The 27,222-nt window shown below is 40.7% G+C and overlaps 2 protein-coding genes across 7 annotated transcripts in view; one reads left to right on the top strand and one right to left on the bottom strand.

Moving 5' to 3' along the window:
* On the top strand, nucleotides 1–11,394 carry LOC106812067 (dynactin subunit 6-like). Of its 2 annotated transcripts, none has more exons than XM_014815836.1 (7): nucleotides 1–60; nucleotides 6,074–6,144; nucleotides 7,677–7,782; nucleotides 9,066–9,145; nucleotides 9,657–9,704; nucleotides 9,921–10,063; nucleotides 10,585–11,394. In XM_014815836.1, the coding sequence occupies exons 1-7, from the start codon at nucleotides 32–34 to the stop codon at nucleotides 10,666–10,668; spliced, it is 561 nt and encodes a 186-aa protein (XP_014671322.1). In that variant the 5' UTR covers nucleotides 1–31; the 3' UTR covers nucleotides 10,669–11,394. The 2 variants fall into 2 exon arrangements, with proteins under 2 accessions (XP_014671322.1, XP_014671321.1); XM_014815835.1 differs by lacking the exon at nucleotides 1–60 and adding an exon at nucleotides 244–263.
* Nucleotides 11,299–27,222, bottom strand: part of LOC106812062 — a 17,633-nt gene continuing 1,709 nt past the window's right edge. For 2 of the 5 annotated variants that reach the window (XM_014815826.1, XM_014815827.1), the window contains exons 2-8: nucleotides 20,820–23,069; nucleotides 19,623–19,797; nucleotides 16,662–16,803; nucleotides 16,138–16,357; nucleotides 15,728–15,828; nucleotides 14,913–15,042; nucleotides 13,454–14,095 (exon numbers count right to left, since the gene is read on the bottom strand). In XM_014815826.1, coding sequence (XP_014671312.1) covers nucleotides 13,914–14,095; nucleotides 14,913–15,042; nucleotides 15,728–15,828; nucleotides 16,138–16,357; nucleotides 16,662–16,803; nucleotides 19,623–19,797; nucleotides 20,820–22,740 — 2,871 coding nt within the window. In that variant the 5' untranslated portion in view covers nucleotides 22,741–23,069 and the 3' untranslated portion in view covers nucleotides 13,454–13,913. Of the gene's footprint in view, nucleotides 12,432–13,453; nucleotides 14,096–14,912; nucleotides 15,043–15,727; nucleotides 15,829–16,137; nucleotides 16,358–16,661; nucleotides 16,804–19,622; nucleotides 19,798–20,819; nucleotides 23,070–27,222 lie in introns of those variants that run through there. The other 3 variants (XM_014815828.1, XM_014815829.1, XM_014815830.1) reach the window with 3 other exon arrangements.

Genomic DNA, 27,222 nt, shown 5'->3' with positions numbered 1-27,222 from the left:
GCAACGATACAATACGATACGATCGACTGTAATGGAGGCGTCCAGTGATAGTGCCCGAAGGTATTTCTATGTTTTGAGTTGTCTATGAGGTTTCTTTGGTTTTATCGCTCGGTACAGAATGCAGATATGACAGGGCTTATTAGCAGAGTGGAATATGAGGCAAACTGCGTTACATTAGTATTTTTACGCGGTAACCCCACCCATGCCATGCCGCATCGCATTGCCATTGCCTTGGCACTTTCAAGTTTCAGCCAACTGATGTCGTAATACTAATACTAAATAGTAATACTAATACTAATAGTAATAGTATTAAATAGTAGTACTAATACATAGTACGGTTAGTACCATACACATTACACTCTGTCAAGTTACCACATCACATAGAAGAAACCTCAAAACATCGCAATCCAATAAAAATATGCTATAGTATATGATTGACTTTTTTTTTCTTTTTCTTTTTAAGGCAGTGGCTACGCCGTCGGGTACGGTGGCCGTATCTTAATATCTCGAGGCTACGGCCCACGGGTACGGGAGTCCATTCGCTTTCATTCAACGAGACAAAGATGGCGGCAGTGGCGCCAGATTTCGAAATAACGCCTTGGGAAATAAATTCACGATTTGAGAGTTTAGATGAGCTAGAACCCTAACCCTAAACCTAACCCTATCCCTAACCCTAACCCTAACCCTAACCCTAATGCCAAAAAGGGTGTTCAACGAACGACGGCTACCGTACCTCCAGCCACTGCGTTTTTTTAAACGAAGAGAGCTCTAAAATGCTTCCCGCGCCTTCATACGCATAGCGCATGGTTACATGGCGCATAGCCATAGGGCGGTACCTATCTCCGTTTCAGTAACCTTGAGGCCCTGCAGCTGCTTTCACAGTAAATGCTACAGTAGGGGGTTAGTCCACTGGTAGCACTGCGAGTTAACTTGCCACACTCTATTTGCTGAATGCTAAGCAGAGAAGCCGTGTGTACCATTTTTCAAGTCTTTGGTATGACCCTGCCGGGAGTTGAACCCCTGACCTTCCACATACGAGGCGAGCACTCAACCATTGAGCCATCGCAGTGGTACATCGCAGTGGTCCGCATAGAGAGCTCTAGTCTAGCTTTTTTTACATTTTAGTTTTACAACATCGGAAATACGTCAATATAAAGTCAGGGTACGGTGGGACAATGCAGGGTACGCAGCGACATATACCCCGAGGTACTTTCCGATATATCGAACCGTACCCAGGGTACCCTCCGATAGTACCCTGGGGGACATAGATCCTCATACTATCAGAAGTAGATAATAGGAAAGGTGTGTAACTTCAATAAACAAGGGAAATTCATCATTTACTAGCCTTGGAATACCTACGATTTACTACGCGTAACTCAACCAACGAGCTCAAATCGTACACAGTACATTCGCCTAGCATCGTGCGAAATCGTTTCCTCGTATACACCCGCAATCCGGAGATACAGACTAAAACGTATGACACGATTCTCCATTCTGTTGCCAGCAAACTGAATGTATAACTCGCCTAACTTCAAATAATAGGCAGCTACTAACGCAAGGCTCGACACTAACTTTTTTTTTCAGTGGCCCGATCGGGCCACCAAAATCATTGATTTTCAATTTTTGGTGCCCGAAAAATGAAATGCTGGTGGACCCGAATAGAAAAAAAAAAAAGAAAAAATTATTTCAATGCTGCGTATTGTATATATATTTGAAAATTGGGGCCGTCTTGATGCAGCTTGCGAACAAGTCTTTAAACAAAGCCCCAACACGAATGGCACACACTGAACTTGATGATTGAGGCAATACATTTAAAATTATCCATTCCACGGGCACTCAAAATTTCACGATCAGAATTCTATGCATTACGCATTTTTTCTACTTTCACTCATTATTCATCTAAACACGGCGGCGTGCAGCATGCTATCCGATCAGTGGCAGGACGTTCAAGAAGATCAAAGTCACAGAGACATGCAAAATAATAAAAACAAGTAACTGTAATAAAACAACTAACAGCGATTGGCTTTTCATGTTAAAAATAAAGCATATACATTTAATCTCATAAGCAAAGTTCCTAAATGTCTGGCAGGCTTTGAAACGGCTGTAAAAGAAAAGAAATAAAATATTGCAGATTAAATAAGAAAAGTAGAACCACTAATTATAAATCAACCCAGAAGTAGTGCCACTGGGTACGCAATGCATTTAAAAAGAAACAAGGCAGGCCATAATGTCTAAGACTGAAGTTCAAATATTCGTTGCGTAAAGAGACAGAGAAAATGCATAATAAACGTTACAAAGCACTTTAATATTACAGCTTCGATTAAAAAATACGATCATCTCACTGGAATGAGTGGCAGTTTTCGGGCTGGGGCGGATCCGAAACAGTGAGGCAAGCCAGTGCAGCTAGCGTAGAATCAGGGTGACCAGACGTCCCCGTATGTTTGGCCCATGTGCCCTGCGTGCGGCGTACCAGAGCCCTTCCCCGGGACGCAATGTGTGTCGCGTATTTTTAACATTTTGAAGCAAAATATCATCAAAAAAATGAACGAAATTTCATCATTTTGTTATTATGACAATTGTTTTTTTGGCCCGTCGAAACTATCATCGCTCAGCGGTTCATTTTACATGGCCTCCCACAGGTACACTGGAGACATGCGTATTGTGCTAGACGCATTGTCTGGTTCACGCCTGATACAATGTAATCACATGTAATGCTGGCGGCTTGGCAATATGCCCGTGCGCAACGCGTGTACTGCTTCGGCGGGTAGAATGCTGAGGCACGTGCGTACGGTGTGCCCATCCAGCTGGGCGTTGCTCGGTCTTATTTTTTGTGGTTAGCACGTAAAGAAACATATATTTTATCACATAGACTTATATTTATTATTAGATGGGCCCGATCGGGCCACCAAAATTTTAACATTTTGAAATTTGGTGGCCCGACATCAGTTTTGGTGGCGCCCGGCGCACCGGGCCAGCCGCTAGTGTCGAGCCTTGGACTAAGCGGCTCTTGTGCCCATCGGTGATGCGGTGTGGCATGCGCCTGGAAGATTGGAGCTGAGCTGCTGGCTGATTGGCGAGTGGGCCGTGCCGTGCCGTGGGGGGCTACCAGGCTGTAAATAGGTCAAAGATTAGCTCGCGAGTGTTGCGTTGATGCTCCAATCTCGGGGGGGGGGTGTTAACAGCTGTATACCAATCATACAATGCGCCAGTGTGCTCAATACCGAGCCATGCGGGCGAAAACAAAACGTCACAACTTCTATTTTTATCCTCCAATTACAGGTCAGAGCAATTCCTCTGTTTAGCTGCATGTGTTCTAAACATTCATTGCGAGTATATGTGGGGCCATGTATTATTCTCATACACAATCACAGAGCTTCCCCATGGCCACACTACTGGTACACTCCGAGTGTGTGCGCTGCAGACATTGGTAAAGCATCGGTAGCAAGTCGATCTTGCAACATTGATTTCATCATCAAAATGCATAGAAAAAAACATATCTGCATAGGCTTATCAACTTAATCCATCATTGCTTTTTACTTCCATCCTTTGGAAATCTATAAAAACTGCAATAATGACTCTCAGATTGATGGTTACAATCGGGTACAAAACACAACACCATATTCACGCAGTTAATGTTATGGAGCCAATGATTGTTTAGAACCAGTGGGTTCGTTGTCATATGCCACCGTCATGTCATCAATTCGGAGCTCTATATGGGCAAAGAAACTGCTAGCTCTGCTCCCACGAGGAACGGATCACAGAAAAAACGAGGTCAGCCCATTACTCATGCGGGTGTGGGCATATAGCAGTCGCGCTGATACAATGGGCCCAAGGATATAAGAGCTGTCCACATTTGCACATTTGACCCATGTCGCACATTGCGAAAATGAATTGGGGACAGCTTTTATATGCGTGAATCATACAAGGTTTAATTGCCAGGCAATATGTTTAAAGGCATAATAAGCCCATTGCTAATGCAATGATGACGAATGCTAGAGTAACTGGCACCTTGTGTAGTTAATAAGTACATAATCTTACATCCAAACGCGTATTAGTTTGTCCAATATCACTGCTGGTTACTAAGAAATGTCTAATTGAAATCCGCAGTGCAAAAATCAGTTGTTTACAGTTTCAAACCACTGCTGGCGAAGCGGGTGTGATACAGATTTATAGTGCACCGGACATTTTCGCACACATGCTCGGCCATACGCAATGCTATCATCTAATAATCAGTGATTTTGTAAACATGGACGCTCGTGATAAGGCACGTTTTGTCAGGGCTGTCCACGTGCGTCCATGATTAGTATGTGTGTTTTACTCCATTTCCATGTTTAGTCCGTGGCCGTGGTTACACCGCTGACACCTCCATTTCATCTGGCATCCAAAAAATACGGGCCGCACAAATGTTTACGTCATCGCTCGACTTCTGGATGACATTTGCGGCACGTAAATGATACGTTGATACATATCAACAACCGATTTCAAGTCTTGTTTGTAATGTAACCAGCAGTGATATTGGACAAACTAATACGTGTTTTGCTATAAGGTTATGTACTTATTAACTACACAAGGTCCCAGTTACTCCAGCGTTCGTCAACATTGCATAATCAATGGGCTTATTATGCCTTTAATCGTTTATGTTTAGAATTAAAGTGCCAGTTCTCCCCCATGAGTAAATTGGGCTGCCCCGTGTTTTTTCCTACATTTCGGATGACGTTTAATACCCAAGTTTTTGATGTGGTCATTTGAACGAAATTTGCAAGTAGTGCTAAGACTTTGAGGAATAAATGGTTATATATGCATGGTGTAAAGTTGTGAAAAGTGTTCGAAAATGTAGGTAACAGGTTCATACATTTAGATAAATAAATCTTAAAAAGCACGATTATTTTGCGTTCTGTGAGCCGTTCCTCGTGGGAGCAGTGGAAGAGTTTCGTTGCCCATTTCAACATATGTTTCAAACTATGTACTTTGTGCTATAGCCCTGTGGCGGAGAGAAGGGATATAGTTCTAGAGCTAGGCCATGGCATGAGCAATCAGAGCATGGCTTCGCACACACTGCAGGGCATGAAATTAGCCAAAATTTTAAACAGGCCCTTACAAGTTTGAACAGGCCCTTAATTTTGTTCAATTTTTTCCATTATTAATAAAAGTATTAGCTTTGTGTTTATTAGGCATACTCATACTATAGTATTTCTGTATTTTATTGCTATCAGTGGAGTTCTACTTGTTTGACTGGAATTGCTGGAACATGATTTACTTCTTAGTCATCAATAAGTAAAAACTAGTCAGGAAATTGGTAAATATTGTTGATATGAAGGCAAGATAGACAACATGTTGAATAGGCCAATTAAGTGCCTGATTATACGGGAGAAGGGGGTTAACCAGCGGTTTAGGGGGGTTGAACCAGCGGCCTGCGGCAAAATAGCGCTAATTTCGCGCACTGCACTGTGAATTTGTGTAACACGTGACACGTTCTCGGCCCACCCTCAAGTTCTTGCTTTCAACCACTGATAGTGATATCTATATATACTATTACTAACTGGATAGCGGTTAGTTAATCTGCGGTGGGTGAGAAAGTGAAGTCACTATACCACTAGGTACCATCTGGCAACCTTATTTTAACCTGATAACCTGATAAAGATATGTAAAGTAAGATAAGAAAGTCCAAGGGACTATGTCCATGATGGAGAGAGACAAATACTAGACAGATCAACCACTGCAGCCGGGTCGCAGTGGAAAAAGCTTCAATTTTACAATTAGCCAAAAGGATGAAAGAAAATTCAATTCATTTTCATTCAGGATTTGCACAGAAATGTTTGCGGCTGATAATTACTGCCCTGTAAATCTCGTATCACAAGTACGAAAAGTAATGCCTGTAAATTAATTACATCCTTAATTCTTAGCAACCCAGTGGGTGGTAGTACTTGCATGGAACCATATTGTGAGGCCTGGATTAATGGGAAGTGGTTGGTATTCTATACAGTATCAGTCTACAATGTCTACTTACTTGGGTGTTGCGATGAGTCATGTCACAGTCATGGTTATTATTAATTTAATAACTTTTTGATTCTAGTTCCAGGTTGAAAATTGCACGTGGAGCAGTTGTCTGTGCAGGGACAAAACTTGATGGCTACATTACTATTGGTATGTTCACATACTGTCTTTGCAGCACAATGGTAGTATATATATTCAGACTAAAATTCCAGAAAAGGCTGTGGTGTAGTTCTGGGTTTTTATGTCAATAGAGTGACTTTAAAAAATTACAAAGGATTTATGCTGTTATCATATATAAAATGGCAAATAACGTATACGTAGCCACATTCTTCAATGTTGCTACTATTGCCTCTTATGTGGCAGCACAGGCAGTAATACCCCATACATGCAGACTACGAATTTGATATGGTATTAAACTAGCGCTCGTCTGACACACGCTAACTATTTGCAGTGTGTACACGTTATCCCGCTCCAAATATGCGCTGGCTCGCTCCAAGTTAGCCCTGCAAATGAAGCAGAGCTAACTTAGTCCGGACTAAGATAGCCCGCTCTAATCTGTGTCTGTACGCAATCCAGTGCCTAGCGCATGCTAAGTTTCGCAATGCGAATGCGCATAGCCTTATTTAGGTCACGTAATTGTACGCTCGCTGTACCTCGCTGTCTGCGGTGTGACGTGGAGAGCAGGGAACTGAGCGGTGGGAGAACTGATGACTCATTTAAAGTAGGGTCAAATATGCAGTCTGTACGCTCCTAGTTAGCGCGCGTCAGACGCGTGCTAAAATTCATAGTCTGTACGGGGTATAATTCTGACAAAAGTACATATGTTACTGTGATGTAAGTGGTTCTGGACTGGTACCACTCCCCTATTACTAAAATGCAACTTACCATTAACATAGTGTACAGATAGGGTCTTGCACGAAACAAGAGACATATTACATGAAACAACAAACAACAAATGAAAAGAAAACAACAGAAATTTTAATCATTGCATATGCAGGTGAAAGTAATGATGAACGAGTGAACATGTTAGCCTAAATGTAGACACTTGCTGGTATGCAAGCAATACCAGCAAGGTTTGTAATTATTGGGAAAATTTTTCGAAATCCTGAAATTAAAGCCATTTGATGTTAGGAAAGACTATATGCATGTGCTGTCGTGTTGCATGTACAATTAAGTGCCAGCATTGTCTAGGTTTGGTTTTACCAAGATATAAAACTCGTGTAAATAGTGTAGGTAATGTAACTGCAGTAAGTAGGGAGAAAGTAATACTCTTGCCGGATATAATGTTGATTGGCATAAGACCTACAGTACACAATCTATTTTCCAAAACCCTTGGGACCAGACACGTTTCGGAATTCAGAATGGTAGTACAGTACAGATATACATACCGTACATCCTGCAACTAGCCAGTACTAAAACCCAAGTTTTTAAGAGGTCAGGTGCTGTACCGGTACAGTACAATATGTATGAGTAATGCCAAAAACATTAATATTTCTGGAGTGAACCTTGTGCAGCCAAACGCGAGCTTTGGTGTGCAGACGACCTCCACGAAAAAACTCGGTTTTTGGAGCTTTTCGGTTTTCAGAATTTCGGATAATAGATTGTGTACTGTATTTGTTATTGCATATGGTCAAACCATACATATGGTTGAAAAATATCAATACACATGCGTGTTTGCACAGGAGCAAGAACTGTCATACATCCTCGAGCTCTCATCATTGCGGAAGCAGGACCAATAGTTATTGGAGAGGGAAATCTCATAGAAGAGCAAAGCACATTATACAACAGGTACTGCATAAATGCACACACATCCGGTGGCATTTACATTCCTCATATGCTTGTGAGGACTCTACATATTCAGTATAATCTATACACTTCTTTGATTTGCATTCATTTGCAAAATGAAGAGGTAGTAGTAATATCAGGAGTAAGATAATATAGGAGGAGTATGACACTTCAAAACACGTGAAATTCAACATTTGCTTGCCTAATTTTACTGATGATATATTACGTGCAACTCGATAAAAATTACATCTAAATTAGCGTTGGACATCCACCTGCTCCCTGCAAAAGCTTTTACTTAGTTTCCATACCTCGTTCTTTTTTATGGAGTAGTATACCTTTGAACGTCACACATGATTTCATAGCGTTTGACTATGGCTTGTGCTAGCCTTTCCGGCTCGCCTTCCGAACTGCTGTTATGCAGTGTGAGGATGGTCGCTCTTGTCCTGTTCACGGAAGAACATGCCCCCTGTTGCCGGCCTCGCGAAGGGCGTCGGTGCGGATGTGGGTGGTTTGAAAGATATACGCCACTCTATGTGACCAGACAACGAGACTCATTCTTCACCACCTGTATAACATGAGCAGTTCCAGAAGGTGAGGAAAGCTAAAGCCATACAAGCCTAGTCAAACGGCTATGAACCATGTGTAACGTTCAAAGCTATATCTCCATAAAAAGAAGAGGTATGGAAACTAAGTAAAGTTTGAGTGAGAGGTGGATGTCCACCGCTAATTTAGATGTAATTTTTATCGAGTTGCACGTAATATATCATCGGTAAAATTAGGCAAGCAAATGTTGAATTTCACGTGTTTTGGAGTGTCATATTCCTCCTATATTATCTTACTCCTGGTAATATCTCTATCATCATCCAACACATGGGATAATGTAAGAAGACATGCAAGGACATGCAGTATTTGTGTGCAGGGTATATCATCTTAATAAAAAAGTAGTTGTATTTAGAACATTAAAGGTAAGGGTCAGATGTTAGAGAGTCAAAGGAAAGATTTGAGATTTAGGAGGAACTTGTTTGCCACTGTAGTTAGAAACTGCTCATTTCACCAGGAAGTGGAGTGTTTTTTTATATATATGTATTAGAATGTGCATGAAATATACCCTGGACTGATTAACTGAATAATCAAATGTACCAGGGTTTGCTATGCTTTGGTGCAATGATCTAAACGACAACATATTCGATTTATTGGATTGAATATTATTGGTACCGTAATTCTAATCGTTCCCAACCCAAAAAAATGAATTGGCAATTCCATGTGCAGCTTTATCCTCTTTTCAGACTGATGGAAGGAGAGGACCCTGCATCTACTCAGAGAGTTATGACCATAGGCAATAACAATGTTTTCGAAGTCGGTAGTTGTATCCTTTTGCTGTATTTCCATCATATGTATGCTGTTGCATGCATATATGTGCAGGATAGCTTAGTAGTTGTAAGAATTAGAACTGGAGTGGCTTGTATTTGTGGTTCCAGGAAAAAAAAAGATGTACATTCTAGGCATGTAGGCAGGCTCAAATTTAACCATGGCACAAATGGCAAGTGCCATGATTGTTTTCCTCACTTGCCAGGGTTGACTGACTGGAATAGGTCATATATTTGTGTTGGTGTATTGAACTTGCCGTGGTGTCCTAGAGTTTCTGATTTAAGTTTCTGATCCTTGCCTTGTCCTGAAAAAAGCATCTTTATCTCTGGTTTAGGAGGTTAGGGTTAGGATGTATGTGTGGATATCTGGTGTTTCTGTGATATGGGTGGCAGCTATGAGTCGGGGGTGTCCTGAGAGGGACAGTGCTGTGTCGGAATGCTGCTCAGAATGGGTTTTATGTATAGAACATATCGCATTCACAAAGCAAAAATCCTGAGCGGTGATCACAGATTGTGAAGCTGTCCGACTTGGCGACAACAATATATTGGAAGCAAAGAGTGAGTATACGAAACATTTGTGCATAACAAAGAGAGATATAGAAACTATAGGGACTGGAATTGTAGTCTTGGTGTGTAATCTGTGTTTCGTTGCTCACAATAACAGCAAAAATAAATAAATAATCGTGCATGTGTATTGGGTAAGCATAGACTTATTTATAACTCTAAGCATGCCAACCCATAACAAGTTTACATGTTGTTTAATGTTTGTTGTAGCCAAGGTAGGCCATGGCGTCGAGTTAACAAATGGGTGCATAATAGGAGCTGGCTGCTGTATTAGTAACAAGGAGATCATTCCAGAAAACACTGTGATATCAGGCAGTCAGCAAATGCGCAGGCTGCAGTTGGAACGACCAGCGGTATGTTAAGTAAAGCTCAAATTTACCAGGATTATGTAAATCTATGTGTAATGTGAAAACCATATCATAGCGTCCTTAGTGTGTTATGTTTTACCACCAGCTTAAATTATGCTTGGTCAGGCAGTCTGAAAGTGGGTTCCATTTTCGCCTCCAAATCTGAAGTATCGTCAGTGTAAATACAGAAAATTCCATAAAAAAACTATCAAATTGTTTTCACAATTCACTCTTGTATATATGGAATGGTAATTGATGCTGTTGTTCATATCACTGCATCTGAGAATAATTTGCCATCGATGGAGTACGTTGCCCATCTGCATAATATCCTCTTGATTATATTACATAGTGCTGTTATGTTTCTTAATCACAATTTCTTACTACAATTTTACAAAATCATTATGTAATCCCTTAACTGCTTGGCTACAAGTGTATGTTCTATATAGAAACTTGCTGATGAAATGGAGATTACTGCATAGTTACCGACACCTTGAGCATTTATTACTGACTCTGTTTTCTATTCACAGCCTCAGACACTTCAGTTGGACTTTTTAACAAAGATACTTCCAAACCATCATCATCTCATTCGTTCATCTAAGCCAAAGATTTGAGCGAGTGACCCTGCCAACGTATACACTGTGGTAATTACCACATCTATATAATATCGTTTATTAATTGACTCTCGGTGTGCTCTTGCTAGCCTATATCATATGTATGTGTGGTTTGGAAAGCTTAACTACACTTCTAGTACATGGTGTTTTTCAGCAGCTGCGCTGATATGATTTCCTATCACTAAGATTCTATGCTATAACTATAAGGTACTATATTTCTTCTTAGTATTTATCTTCTGTGAAAGGTGACTCATGATTGAGAGAGTTTAACTGCTATGCTTATGCAAATGTAAAAACAATAAATGTATAATAATTAATACTATATTGTAGAAACAGGTGGTATTGGCAAATGACAATGGTATAAGAGATTGGCCCTTAACCTCAGAATCGCAACTATAAGTCGGTGTCACCAAGTCTAAATTTCCCCGTTGTAATCTGGAGTCCTTTTAGTAGCAAGTTGTAGCACTAGCGACGGTCTGAACACGAATAACTACAATTTGGGTCAGAGCCAAAAAACGATTGGAACCAGTGGTTTGAGCATACGGGATATGTTTGGTTTGTTCGACTGCAGTTATTTATCATGTGCTTCTAATACTAGTAGTCCAGAGTTCACTGTGCACAAACTGCCTGTTAATAACACTTATTTATTATCGTTTAGAATGCCTTGTAAATTCCTTAATTATAATTTAAGTATTTGTTTGAATAAATTTTACCACCAACTCTGAAGAAACCTGAATGGATTTTTGATGACACAACTGGACTGTAACATAGAGTTACAATGTAATATATGAGGTGTCACAGTAGAATTATACAAAGTGTAAAAATATCCTCACAGAGCCAAGGCTATACTGTAACAGCAGACCTATACAGCTTGATCCAAACTTTAACAAACTAAACAAAATAGAAAGCTAACAGAAGATATACGACAGAGCATATAATAATCATTATAAGCTCTTTGGATACGATTGAACATAAAACTGTATAACTCACAGGTGTGCAAACACTCGGCAGATATTGCAGGCAAGATATGATTGCGTTGATAAGACAGATATAGAATCCAGTGGTAAATATATAATTCGGTACATGATAACAGGTCGGTCATCAATCTTGATATGGTGTATGCTTGCATATAAACATAGCAGGCTATTGTGACAATTAACCTACTGAAACTTGAGGTTTTTATAACTGACAACAAAGGTTTTTAATACTGATAATTTTTTGGAAAGCAAATTTTATTGACTGACAAGGTCACACTTCAAAAGAGTTCACTTACATTTGCTACTATCATCAATTGAGGTTCAATTAAAAAGCATAATTATAATATATTAATAATTTAAACACATATCCCTTATATCAATAATATATATATATATATATATATATAATGAATTATTACACTTATCATCTGTTGTCATTATGTGTTAAGCCTTCATTTTCATTACAATGGATATTCTAGTTTCATTTACAGATTCTGGTCACCACGAATTAAAAGATTATGCTCGTTTATAACATGTAGTACGACTGTAAGTTTCGACTGTAAACCACTTCAATCCTTCTCTATAATTTCCTTACAAACTCTGTGAGCATGTCCAGCAGGTGTTTCGTGATATAGGTCTATGGACCAGACACGGATGGATACAGTGCAATATAACACCAACAATGCCAATGTCCCTCCTCATCTCTTCTTTTGCATGGCTTAGTTAACACACCCAGCAACAAATTGAGCAGCACATGATCACATATCGTACTAAAGTAGACATATGCTGTAAAAGAAAGTGTATATTTGTAAATCCCTGTAAGCCACAAAACTGCCATTCATACTGGAGAAATGACTGTCTTTTCTCTGTGATGCAGAAAATGATGTGTTCGAATTAGTTTTCATGCCAGCCTGCAATTGTTCGAACATTCATTGATTGCAAACCACAATCCTTCACCCAATATTTTCCATGTGATAAGTTGTCAAAGGGTATACATACACACAGAAAGGCTCTCCTTTATTAAACACCTATATATCTATATATATATATATATATATATATATAATCAAGAGCTAATAAACACCTAGAGTGTACAACGGAAAAACGGGAAAATAGTGCTAAGTCACGGCAATCTTATTCTACTTTGCCTGCGAGTCTAGAATAATTTTATGGTATTGCATTAAGCAGAATTCTTTGCTCTCTAAAACAAGACCAACCGCTTGTCAATACGATACTCCTAGGCTGAGATATTGGCTCGTAAACTTCCCCTCCCACAGGCCTCACGGCGCCTCGCATCCACATTATTCACTATCCTTCTCGCCTTTTGCGGGTTAGGAATGTTGCTTCGTGAGAGTTCGGTTTTTATCCGCGAAAACTTTATGAATGAACGGCGTCTCGGTTATCATCGGTGACTTTCGGGGGCATCGCCTATACCATTATCTCCCATTATCTTTCCTAGCACAGCTAATGCCCGTCATGATGGAGCCGGCAATGTTTTCTAAATTAAGTCTCTACAACGCAGCTCAGTTACTATATGGTGTAGTAAGAGTACCAAATTTGGGCATGTGACATCAATTATTAGAATTCTAAGCGGCGACGGAAAACGATAGCTCCTGCAAAAGGCGAGAAGGATAGTGAATATTGTGGATGCGAGGCGGCGGGAGGCATGATTACGCTCCAATATCTCGGCCTAGGAGTATCGTAGAGACAAGCGGTTGGTCTTATTTCAGAGAGCAAAGAATGTGCTGCTTAACGCAATACCATGAACTTAGTCTAGAACCGCATACAAAAAAGAATAATATTGCCGTGAAATAGCACTATTTTCCCGTTTTCCCGTTGTACACTCTAGGTATTTATTAGCTCTTGATATAATACGCACCCCCAAATAATGGTATAGCTATATCTGGAGCATTTTAAAATTACTAAAAATATCCAAGTGTAACTAAGATAATTGACATTGTAAGTTAAATCCTTTTTTATATTAATGACAAGCAAATTAATTGTTGTGAAGAGTGCCTTCATTGATCAACACCACATTATTCTGTGGGAGGTATAGCAAAATATTTTGTTCTATGTCTAACCATCAGCCAATGATAAACATAGCTAATCATTAGAGAGTTATTTATTATTAGAAAACAATATAAAGGTGTAAAATATAATCCATGATGCGAGGATCACACAACTGTAAGTTTTTAGACATTGCTTTTGATAAAGTAATCAATTTTTTTCAATAAGTACCAGTCCATAGGTGCGTATAACAGATTATAGCTACATCCTTGCCTTCCCTCTAGAAGCGCGCTTGCTAACCAGTAGGTTGCGAACATCTCCCATCAATCTCACCCACTTTTGACAATGTTCTTTCCGTGTGCTCTTGGATCGAGCATTGATACTGGTAACAGCATAGTCCAACACCGAATCACCACTCCTGGTCACAAGATCAAAGTCTGCATCTGTGTGAGACAAAGGGCAATGATGATTGCAATGTTACAAAACTTGTTTTGTCACAAAACCTCATGGCTAATTAACCTATACTCATATAAATCTTCATCCTCAATCATTCATACTTATTATTAATTATTATATATATATATATATATATAATATAATATATAATATTTATACAGTTCGACCTCATTTATCCGGCCACCAGTTATCCGGAAACCTATTAACCGGCCGCGATCTCGCAGTGTATGTTCTCTGTTTTTTCATTCATTTCCACCTATACATTTCACTCAAAACTTGCACGATGTACCAATGATTCTCGCGCAATGTACACATTGATTATCGTAAGAGCACACAGCTATCACATGCACAAAACAAACACTTACCGTGAGAGCAAACACCCATGTACATGTACATGTATAAATATACGGCTATATATCACATGCACAAAACATGAACAAATAAACATGCGATGCGCTTGTACATGTATCGAGCGCTGCTCACACAGCAATTGCATCATTCTACTCGTATGCTATCACATCAGGAGTCTATCAATATTGATAGACTCCTGATCCCATGCATAAACCCTACTGAACTGCATAGAAATGCTGTGTTTGAGCATAAATCGCATATCCAGATGGGTGCCTGTCCCGACGTGGCCAGATAAACGAGGTCTGACTGTATATTTATTCATTTATTTATTTAATTATGTAAGAGCTTTCAGGTCTTCAGGTCTCATTTCAGTTTGCATACTATGTTTACTGAACTACTAAGCTCAATTAAAATGTTGTATGATCCAACAAACATGCAACATAGGCAAAATACCTGGTTGGCTGGACAGTTTCGAAACCATGTTCATAGTGAAGCTGATCATGTGCTCCATGTCACCTGGATCTGACATGTCCCTTACACGATCCACCGCATAGTGTAGAGCGCTCATGCCATCTTTGTCATTCTGAAAAAAACCAAGAGGCACGCGGGGAATATCAGACCTGCAATGATTAAAGTAGAACATCAACCTTTAAACGTTTCAGTAAAATATCCCGAGTGCTAAATACTATACACCACCACTGCTCCCCTTTTAGTAATTTCTGTACATGCATCCACGACAATTTATACGACACTAATTGACATGCAAATGTCAGTGAGACTCATGGTTTCATTTATCTTCATGGTTCTTATATTAATTTTGAGCAATGACAAATTTTTCCTATCTTTTTGGAAAACCTCTGATTTGCAAATAACACAATGGGCCTGAGAAGAGCGGACATACTGTACTCTACTATCTGCAAGTGCACATTCACTTTGAGGGTAGATTTTGTTTGCTCTGTTGTTATTAGAATTGTTAGAACAAAAATCACTTACTTCAACCAATAATCTATACTGCCTGCATGCAACCCTATACTATGATCAGGAGTGGATAATAGAGATTCTCTATTATCCACTCCTCTCCGACTCCGCATTCCGACTCCGACCACTCCAACCACCACCACTCCAACTCCACTCCGACTGTCCACTCCACACCGACAACTCCACCGACAACCACCGACTCACTCCACCGACACATTGACAACTCCACACCGACCGTCCACTCCAACCACTCCGACTCTCTATTATGACCATTCCTGCTATGATCATACCTGTAAATTGATATTGGCTCCATAGTTCAGAAGTAGATCGACTAAAGCCAGTGAGGTTTCTCTCCCTTTCACTTTCACTGCTAGATGGAGTGGCGTGTATCCTGTGAAAACAATACACCTTGAAAACTGAGCTGAATTTGAGCACAATTAAAGCCATTATTCAATGCAAACAAAAACTGTCACCCATCTGAACCAGGGAATTAATTTCTGCCTTAATCACAAACACAAAGATGTGTATTCCCTTAATGAAAACTCATTTCTCTTTTAACCTTGTGGTTGTAATAAAACAGAGAAGTCAGTAGAAACAGAGAGTCGTAGAAAAGTCAGTGTCAACAACTATAAACAAGTAAATAAAACAGCATTTGTCACAGCACACACAACAACAGGAATACGACAAAGTCTCACATTACCATCAAAGTTCATCACATCGACATCAGTTCTCCTGAACTTGCAGAGAGCGTTGATAGTAGCGGTATCTCCCCTAGTCACTGCAACATGGAGTGGCGCATCGCCGGTTGGTTCGCCATGACCATCATTACACCAATGACATGTGTTTGGATCAGCACCACTTGCCACCAAGTATGATGCAATATCTGTTCTTGCCATGCCAGTTGCCATTTGTAACGGAGTCTGTAAAATCATGGCAAGTTGCGTAAATGCCATGCAATGCCATGCCATGCATGCACGCACGCACGCACGCACGCACGTACACACACACTGAAGCATAAACACGTAAAGAATGTTCTTTCATGCTGCTTCTACCTGCTACCACAGGGTGTTATTTTACACAACGATCGTTTCTTGTTTCCACATAGCAAGAAATTACACTATCAATGCTACTATTTTAGCTTGCGAGTATAAAGCTAAAATAAGTAATGCATCTATGGACATGCACAGTGACAGCTTAGCATGCAGTTTAATATACATCACTCACTTGACCATTTCTTGCAACGTGATCAAGTGATTTCCAAATGTAATTATTCGGTTGGCAATGGTTTCGTGTATTTTTTAAATAATGATCTGTCATGCACCATATCATCTCTCGGTTGATCTCTGCCACAGCCTCATGCAGTATTCTACAAAACAATTACATGCAGGATACATAAAGAAGAATTAATGCTGAACATTGAAACGTAATTTACGTAATTAACCCGAATAGTCGCTGTAAATGAAAAATTCATCTTGAATACCATGAACACAGTGCACGTGCTTAGGGCACCAGGGCCAAAGGGGGCACAACAAAGTTGGGAAAAGAGTGAAAAGAAAAAAAAACGAATAAAGATTTGTACTTCCCAGGTGTACCACAAGGGGCCCCCAACAATACAATACAATACAAGGGACCCCTAATGCCACCCAACAAGGTGCTAGTTCCCAATTATCAGAAAGTGAAAGGTACTCAAAGACTTCACGTCAGACACTCATTGATGCTTATCCAGCCCGGCCCCCCCACTCCGAAGTCGGAAGGACCTCATGCGCGTTCCCAAAATCTCCGGTAAAGGGGTATTTTTCGCGCGACAAAATCCGGCCCATGAATTGTAAAAAAGGGGGTGTATTTGACTTTTCACCCGGAGATTTCTTTAAAAAGGGAGTGTTTTTCCTCTCTCTCTTTCATCTTGAATGTCATAGAAAACTTTATCAAATCTCGGGATCAAATTCCTGAAATTCCTGAAAGCTCATTCAGGATTATTTCATTTTGAAAAATAAAAATATTGCTCCCTAGTTCCCCTCGCTCACTGAACTCTACACTACGTAGTGTAGACTGGTACCCGGTCGACAGTTCCACACGCTACACTAACGTCACGACGTCAGTGTAGCGAAGGATACGTACCTGAGTGAAGGTGGCGAACGGGTACCAGTCTATACGTAGTGTTCCGGATTTAGGGGGTTCTCCAAGGCAGGAAAAAACCCGCAAAAAGCCCGCAAAAGGGGGGTTCAGAAATTTTAGCAGTCCTGAGATGGGGTAGGGGGTGCTTTCAAAGGGAGGCAACGAGCATATGCGTACCCTAAATAACACTGAGTGGGGGGGGGGGGGGTTATCCAGATGACATGAACAACACTTTGTCTACAGAGCTTCAGCAGTTCCATTCATATGTTCTTCATAAGTTTAAAACAACCAAAAAAACATCTTTCACTGACATGGAACTTTACAACACAATAAGAGTGCCTTTCCAAATGTTGAAATTGCCTTAAGAATATTTTTAACATTAAAGGAACAGTAGCCTCTAGGTTCTAGGGTTATTTTCAGCTAATTTAGGTTATAATTACGCTACATAAAAAGTTTCATGGTTCAATCACCATTAGAAATATTTTTTTTAAATGTTTTAAAACTAACGACTACAGTTTGATTACAACGACGGTGGCGCCACTCAAAGCGCACGATCTGAGAAGTTGCGCAAAACCTTTCCAGCCAAGGGCTACAGACCGAGGGTATTTCTTATTTATTCATTTAAAAGCAAAAGGATTGTAATATCTTATAAACGACATATAGTTTCAGTTATAATATGGATAAATTTGCCCTAAAATGAATATCGTTCGGCTAAATAGCATTTAGGTATAAATATAATTGCACTTTTGTGATTAGCCCTCGGTCATTTACCTGCAAAATAAAAATGCAAATACGCAACTTTTTCAGGGTGGTAGCACGGTCGCGGGTGTCATGGCGCCGTTCAAATTTCGTAGCGTTGATGTGTAAATAATTAATTAAGTATCTGGTGACAAATACATGTGGGTATAGACGATTTGTTATACAGTAAGTACAGTTGTATGCAGTAAAATCCTAGAGGCTACTGTCCCTTTAACGGTCAGCAACTGCACAACAGAGAGGTCTTTCTCACAACTGAAACGTGTAAAAAAACTAATAGATTGACTTGTCGTCAGAATGAAGGTGTACATGCATGTACACTCAAAATTGCCTCAAATACCATCTCCTGCGATCTAGATTTTAAAAAAGGTCTGGGGGAGGACCCCCATACCCCCGCCTGTTTATCACCACCCTCCTTGAAATCCTACATAAATTGTTGTACTGCTGCAACCTGCATTGTATATTTGGTCAGACAGGTCAACAACTAAAATGGACTGGGTCAGTGTGGAAAGGAGGGGGGCACCAAGATTGGTCAGTGCTTAGGGCACCAGTGAGCCTTAATCCGCCCCTGCATGAACATATGTGTTCATGAATATATATATATTTTTTAAATAATGCATACCCTTACAACAATTCAACAGTGCATCTTTAAATATCTGTGCTTCTACTATACTCTGATTTACAGTAGCCTCTAGGATTTACTGCACTTACTGTATAACAAATCGTCTATACCCACACGTATTTGTTACCAGATACCTAATTTAATTGTTATAATTAATTACACATCAACGCTACGAAATTTGAACGGCGCCATAACACCCGCGACCGTGCTGCCACCCCGAAAAAGTTGCGTATTTGACAATTTATTTTGCACGTTACAGACCGAGGGCTAATCACAAAAGTGCAATTATATTTATACCTAATTGCTATTTAACCGAACAATATTCATTTTAGGGCAAATTTATCCATATTATAACTGAAACTATAGTATATGTCGTTTATGAGATATTACAATCCTTTTGCTTTTAAATGAATAAATAAGAAACACCCTCCATCTGTAGCCCTTGGCTGGAAAGTGGTTTTGCGCAACTTATCAGATCGTGCGCTTTGAGTGGCGCCACCGTCGTTGTAATAAAACTGTAGTCGTTAGTTTTAAAACATTTAAAAAAATATTTCTAAAGGTGATTGAACCATGAAACTTTTTATGTAGCGTAATTATAACCTAAATTAGCTGAAAATAACCCTAGAACCTAGAGTAAACTCTCCCTTTAATTTATACTCGAGAATAAAATATTTACAAGCTATAGAACTTACGACCATCCTTTTGGCTCACTGCGCTTAGTATACATATCCTCAGCGTCCTTTACGATAAGCTTGTTGTATTTGCATACAGTATCCTGATTTAGTGACTCCAAAAACAGTTGACGTATCTGATTGATCTCTGTCTCCGACTCGATCCTCACCATTTTGTGCGCAATGACATCCATATCTGAAATACACTAAGAATGTATCAAACCTTGTCCATGCAAGGGCTACTACATATAATCAGGAGTGAATAATAATAGATTAGATCCTATTATTATTCACTCCTGATATAATGCATCACTACACACAAATTTCAGGTACGAACAGCAAGAAAAATTAATAACATTTAGAAGAACCTGCATGATGATACTATAATAGGTTGATCTAGTCTAGCTTTCATTGCTACTATAATCAGGGGTCGAAATTAGTGGTATCCCGATATCCGCGGGATAGTAGATTCTTGTGTTGGATACCAGATTTCAATGCTTGGTATCCCGCCGGGATAGTGAAAAAAAAATCGTCAAAATCGGGATAGCACTTGGTTGTTGAGCATATTTGCAAGCGCAAGCGTAAGTGTAAGCGTAGCAGATGTTGATCATAAATGTGATGTGTATACATTGTATCAAGCGAACCAGACAATGCGTCTAGACATACGTCTGCAGTGTACTTGTCTGTGCATATCTGTGAATCTGTTTTTATATAATAATTTTCAAATTCTATTATTGCATATTTCAAGATTTTGGATACCAACATTGTTGAATCCAATCCAAACTATCCAAAAAATGGGATACCAGATCTTTGGGGGGGGGGGTACCAGATTTCAATACATGGTATCCCGAATGGATACCATAATAAAAATCTAATTTCGACCCCTGATAATGTCAACTATCTTTGCAGTTCTAGAAGCTAATTCAGTGGAACCACATCTGTTGATGCTAACCCACTCCTTGCAATCAATTATAAAGTATGGCACAAAGAACAGTGTAGAGGATATGGGTTCATTATAATATTTAAAATTAGTATAAGCTATACTCCTAATGAAAGCAGTGCTGAAATGTGCAGAGGGCATCTGATGTAACATACATTTATGACACTATTGCGAGCTAGATCGTGCCAATGGTCATGACTGACTAAAAACTCAAAAGCCTCTATTACCCTCATCAATTATAACGGCCACCAACTAGCAGACATCATCCAACATACTACCTGAAGACATTGAGCAGCTTCTTGCCGCGTTCCCTGGCTGCGCTGCTGTTCCAGCTATGTCATCTTGTGGGCATGAAAGCTGCACGTCTGGCTTTTCGGGTCTGGGTTGAATGGGTCTGTACCGATTTGCTGGTTGCGGCACTGGGATCAGGAAGAAAAATTGATGCTCAGTTGGCAGAGGATGCACCTGCACTGCACGACTAGCCATCACTGCCTGATGTCGAACTTGTACCTGCGTCAACTGTATAGGAACAACGCATGCCTGAGGTTTCACTGGCCTACCTGGTACTGATGTGGCTATGGAGGCTGTAGCACTTGTTGGTGCAACAGACATCATAAGATTCGCAGTTGGCGCTGCAGGTTGACACCAAATCAAATTTCTTTCTTGCAAATCAGCAGCACTTAGTACAGGACTACTTAAACAACCTGTGCTTGTTGCCAGCGGAGACACAGGACCCTTGTATGCAGTTGCAGTAGGCACACTTTCCAAGCTGTAACTAACAACTGATGCCGAACAGACTTCTGGTGATTCCGCGACCATTCCCAGAGGTGAAGCATCCAATCTACTGGCTGTAGTACAGTCATAGGTACTGTTGTTATCCTGACAAGAATGCAATTGATGGTTATCATTTTTTAGATAGTTCATGAGATCTGATAAATTCCTGGCAGTGCCTGGCACACACAAATTTTTGTCAAACATTTCATCGCACAACTGAACTATAGCCTCCACATCCATATCTGGCTGGGTAACTGGAGGGCTGCACATGTTTGGTCCATCAGAGTGATAACCCGATTCAGGACTAATTGGTGGCAAGCTCGAATTGGCGCGACGGCTCTCATGGGCTGCATTTTCAACTGCATATGGTTGACAGAAATCCCTATGGGCATTCGAAAATAGAGATGTGACAGCAGTCCCTTGTGCAGAGTGGGAATCACCACACCCAATCAACCTGTTCTGACCTACCATCTCTCCTTCGCCTACCAGCGTGTTTGGTGGCACAGGGTTAGGGTTGAGGTTCGCATGTGGCAAATAATCTCGCTCATCATTCTCGGTCCCACTTAGCACCGAACTGGGTGTTACAAAAAATGACACTGGGAACTCTTCAGGCAATTCACAACTAGAAGTAAGGTCGGATATGGGTTTCTGGTGCTTCTGCACACCACCACCATCCTCTGCAGAAGGCCGCTTCTTTGGCCAACCTCTAGGTATCAAACATGTCTTGATAAAGTTTATCAGCATTTGCTTCTCGCCAGGGGATATGGATGACAGTTTGTCGATATGTGAATCTGTATCAGGTATATTAGCAGCTACATCACTAAGCTGCTGATGACGTGAATTTGGCGATAGTTTCACTCCACCAATCAAATCAGTTAAATTGGTTATTTCTGCATTTTCCAATTTATTCGCCTTTGCCAAGTGGAGGGCACTGTCATTGTGAACCTGTGTTACATGAGCATGGTCCTTGCCTTTTTTACACCATCCCTCATCTGATGCAATAACATCAACCTTATGAGTGTTAGAAATGCAGTTTTGGTTGCCCATAATGTCAGCTGCACTTGAACTATTTTCGCCAACTAAAATAATGCCCGATTGCTTCTGAACTTGATATTTGTCAGAAAGATTTTCATCTTTCGTAGCCTCTTTGTTAACTTTTAACAATGATAAGGCATTACATAATTGCAGTTCTTCTGGAAGATCTTTGTCTGATTTTGTAGGCATCTCCATTTTTACCTTATCAGTTGATTGATCTGATTTGGACTTTGGGTTGACTATTCCAACACACTTCTTTGCTGATAGGCTTTCCATTTTATATGGGGATGGCAATGATGGTGATGCATAAACTACTCTTGAGCCGACTTTGGCGTCAACACTATTTGGCAACTTCTGATAGCAGGGCAGTGATGGCTTTACCTGACACATCAGGTGATCAGTATCACAAATGTCTTCATGCAAAATCTCTGCCTCACAAACTACAGCTGCATCAACATGCAGTCACCATCGTGCCATTGTCATTATTGAGATGGCAGAGAGACTGTGGAAAAGTTGGTTCAACGTTTGCCAGGCTGATGTAGCCATTGCAATAGCTTATAGGTCCAATTACCCCTCTGTTATGCAAATAATGCACATCGCCTGGGAAACTGATTTTCCTCTCTTTAGACAGACATGATGTTTCACATTCAATAAATGTGGTGGACTTCAGTTGCAGAGTGTAGCCATAGTCATTTAGCTGCTTGCATGGTTTCCTTTGCCTGCAATGTCAGCATAAAAGGATGCCTTGTTAGACACAGCCTCAGTACCATTATGACTAGATCTACCTCTACGAGTAAAGATATGTGCATGAAATTGAAATCATATATTATGCCTAATTAGGGGGTGAAAAATCACTAGCTGATTCTGTGAAAAATGATAACATTAATTCTCATGTGCATTTTGCAAAACACCACTAACAATAAAAATGCAAACTTGTTCACCATTCTTTAGCTTGTTATAAAACAGTGCCTGTTCTGCTGCTAATACTGAGCTGCTGGTGTAACTGGTGCAAAACTTCTGTTACTGCTACTGTTGCTGTTTCTGGTGCTGCCTATATTTCATTTGTGCTACTGCTACAGCACCGATGTCGTTTTCATACAAGTTAATTACAAAAGCACAATAACTTTAAAAGCAGTGACTGCTGAAACCATGTTGCAGTATTAGTCTAATTAAGAAACTTTGCCCGTTTTATTTTGACGATTCTTTGCGGTATTATTGACCAGCCGTCCTACCTTGCTAATTATATCAAACAAACCGCTTGTCCCTACGATGCTCCTACGCTGAGATAATGAGCGGTGAAAATCTGGTATTTTTGCCGAAAACCGACTGGAGATCACTGTTTACTGCGACCCTCTCTCGCTTTGTGGGCAGTGTATTGCTTCCGGTCGCCGCTGTGTAGTGCCATGGTAGCGCTGACTCACGTCAGTACTACAGAGTTTACTATACATCCAGCGTGAGGTGGGCACAGGTGGGGGTCATCACTATGGCAATCAATAACTGACGTCATTCATTCCATTTGTCAATCATTGACGGAAACACGCGAGGTTTCCCTAAGTTATCTCAAAGCGAGAGACAGTCACAGTAAACTGTGATCTCGAGTCGGTTTTCGGCGAAAATACCAGATTTTCGCCGCTCATTATCTCATCGTAGGGACATGCGGTTTGTTTTATATTAACAAGGTAGGACAGCTGATCAATAATACTGCAAAGAATTGTCAAAATAAAACGAGAAAAGTTTATTAATTAGACTAATGCTGCAACATGGTTTCAGCATTTCACCGTTGTACGCTCTCCTTCTTTATACGCTCTTGCTGCTATCTAGCTATCATTGCATTAGTAGGAGGTAGGAGCAAAGTGCACACACGAAGAACCATATAGTATATATATAGGTATATTATACCCCCGGGGGTGGGGGGCACTCCATATATATTGCATGGTAGGCATGTGCTACGGGAGAGACCCCCATTTTAACCCTAAACTTCCATTCCAGTGCATCGCATTTTTAAGAACATCTCGTTCCAGAGCATCACAAGTTTAGTTAGCATGCAGATCTTACATTTTTGCCGTACCGGAGACCCTATTTCCGTTCCAGTGCATCGTACTTCGGAATACGTTGAAGCCAGGCCGTGAAGGCATGCATGCAACGCATGCGCATATGGATGGATGGATCGAACATATAGCCAGTTCCAGAGCATCCCACATTCAACAAACATTAGTTCCAGAGACCCCCATTTTCAGGTCTGAGTTAGTTCTAGAGCCCCCCATTTTTGACTTTGCAGTGGCACATACCTACCATAATGTGACATGCGTCTAAACAGAGGAATTGCTCCGACCTGTGAGTGGAGGATAAAAATAGAATTCGTGACGTTTCGTTTCACCGGTCATAGCCGCGCGTGCATATTTGCTAATTAATTAGACTAATCGCGCTTCAATAGACTCAAAATTTACAGAGATTAAGGCTAAGACATGTGTCTATAATAGCTAGAATTTATAGAAATGTAACTCAAATCGTTCGCTCCATATGATAGTTAGTACACGTTCCTACCAGTCATATAGCATAATAGCGTATGCGGCGGGAGTGGGCAGGGTCTATTTTTATCCTCCAATCACAGGTCGGAGTAATTCCTCTGTTAGTCTGTTTAGACCAATGGTTTAGACACATGTATAATGTTGGCCGGGGTGAGTGCCCCCACCCCCGGGATTATACCATGAACACAATATTCATAAAATATATAAAAATATATATAAATTCTTATACTTTGAAGTTGGTTCAGGAGTGAATATAAAATAAAAACAAAAACTTGGTGCAAATACACTCAAATACATTTGTTTTTACGCAGTGGCTGGAGGTACGGCAGCCGTCATTCGTTAAAGCCCCTTTTTGGCGTTAGGGTTAGGGTTAGGGTTCTAGCTCATCTAAACTCTCAAATCGTAAATTTATTTCCCAAGGCGTTCCGCCGCCCGCCGCCATCTTTGTCTCGTTAAGTATGAAAGCGAATGGACTGCCGTACCTCCAGCCTCGAGACACTAAGATACGGCTGCCGTACCCGTAGCCACAGCCTTGTTTTTATTCACTCTTGATACACTCAGTCATAGTCATAGTCATAGCTAACCCGACCAGGCTGTGTGACTAACGTCAATATACACATACTAACGTCGGTATTCTAACCCTAGCAATACCGTTTCTTGGAGCTAAGTCATAGCTAGCTCACATGTACTAGCGCTCAAGGGGTCATTGTCGTATCAGGTACTACAGAGATATGTACCCGAGGTACATATTGTAACGACGTCTATTATACGCGTACATGAATTAGTTGAGTGGAGATAGACTGGTAGTTGTTTTAGCCATATAGTTCAGCTAGACAGCGTCGCTCAACCAGATTGGCTACATTGATGTTACAGGGGTTGGATAAGCAGGGTTAGGTTAGGCCGTTTCGAGAGTAGGTGTGAAATTGGGGTAGGGCTTAGTCTCTGAGAACGGGTACATGTGCGGGCAGGATGTTTGTAGGAGTTTTTGGGGGATAGTAGAGTTTGAGGGGAGATTGGGTCTAGTGCTGGTCGCGAGAGGACGCGCGGTCGCGCGTGTGCGCGTGTCTTTGTCTCGTTGTGCGATGTGACGACACAGTGAGCATGAATATTAAAGATTGTACCGTTTACCACACAAGTTTGCATCTGTTTCTACATCATTCTACATGAACTCTTAATTCAGCGTTACAATATATGTATACACAAAGTGTACCAGACTTGTACTACAGAAGTGTACCCTAACCCTAACACTAACCCTAACCCAAACTGCATGCAGTGCCCCTTCGCACACTCAATATACCACTGCCACAATGCTAGCACTATTTTTAAAGTGGGCGGAGCTCGGGGGAAATCCAGCGAATGGAGATTTGTTAACAGCGTATGATTTGAAAGAGGTAAATGGGCGCACAATCCGCATACTATTAATATCTTTGCAACTTTTATTAGTCCAAATCTTATTACATAGGATACGAGTAACGTGCCTGCTGTAAAACTTGTAGTAAACAAGTGCCGCAGAGCGACAGCGCTCACCTGACGGCAGGTGATCTGATGCTAAACTCACTGGCAAACGAATGAAGAGCACCCTCCCATCACCGCGTTCGCGCTCAGAGCATATATCTAGGATACTACTAATACAGATCTAAAATCTATGATAGCTAGGCTTTGCTATATACCGGTAGTATACTAATAAAGATACAGCTGTGTAACTTTAATGACTTCGCAATATTTAAGTTGACTTCGCAATAATTAACATGTTATCATGGATATGCGTCGAGCGCGAGCGTAGTGGTGGTGGTGGAAGGAGAGTGGGGAGAGGGGGCGGGTGGAAGGGGCTCTAATAGCAAAAGCAGTTGCTGAGAGATGGCGCGTGCAAGTGTCATCAATAATCAAAGATGGCATCACCCTTCGTGCGTGATAACCTCACTCCATTGAGTTGCTGAAATCCAAGTATATTCAGGCAGGCGAGAATTTCGCTCAGCTGTGAGTTAACACATCTGCATTGCAGGTTGCCAGGCAATAATTATGATTAGAATAGTGCCAGTTCACCCCCATGCATGCGTAATGGGCTGCCCCCATGTTTTTGCCTACACACGCGAGCATTCAGGGTTCATTACAGTGTGCTATTACAGGGTGCTACTCAGGGTGCTAATACAGACTGCTTTAGAAAATAATATGATTTAAGGAGCGTAAACCTTGTTCAACAAACATTTGCCTTTGCAATTGAACTGTGCAACTGTAGCCTCACATCCCCAATAGCAAAAGCAGTTCAGTCCTTTGTTAATGGTAGGGGCACACGAGCGATTTTTATCGCCCGATCGCCGCGAATTTTGAAATCGCTCGAGGAAAT

This window comes from Priapulus caudatus, unplaced genomic scaffold (genome assembly GCF_000485595.1).
Source record: "Priapulus caudatus unplaced genomic scaffold, Priapulus_caudatus-5.0.1 Scaffold605, whole genome shotgun sequence".
NCBI lineage: Eukaryota > Metazoa > Priapulida > Priapulimorpha > Priapulimorphida > Priapulidae > Priapulus > Priapulus caudatus.
This window is presented reverse-complemented; position numbering and strand designations above follow the sequence as displayed.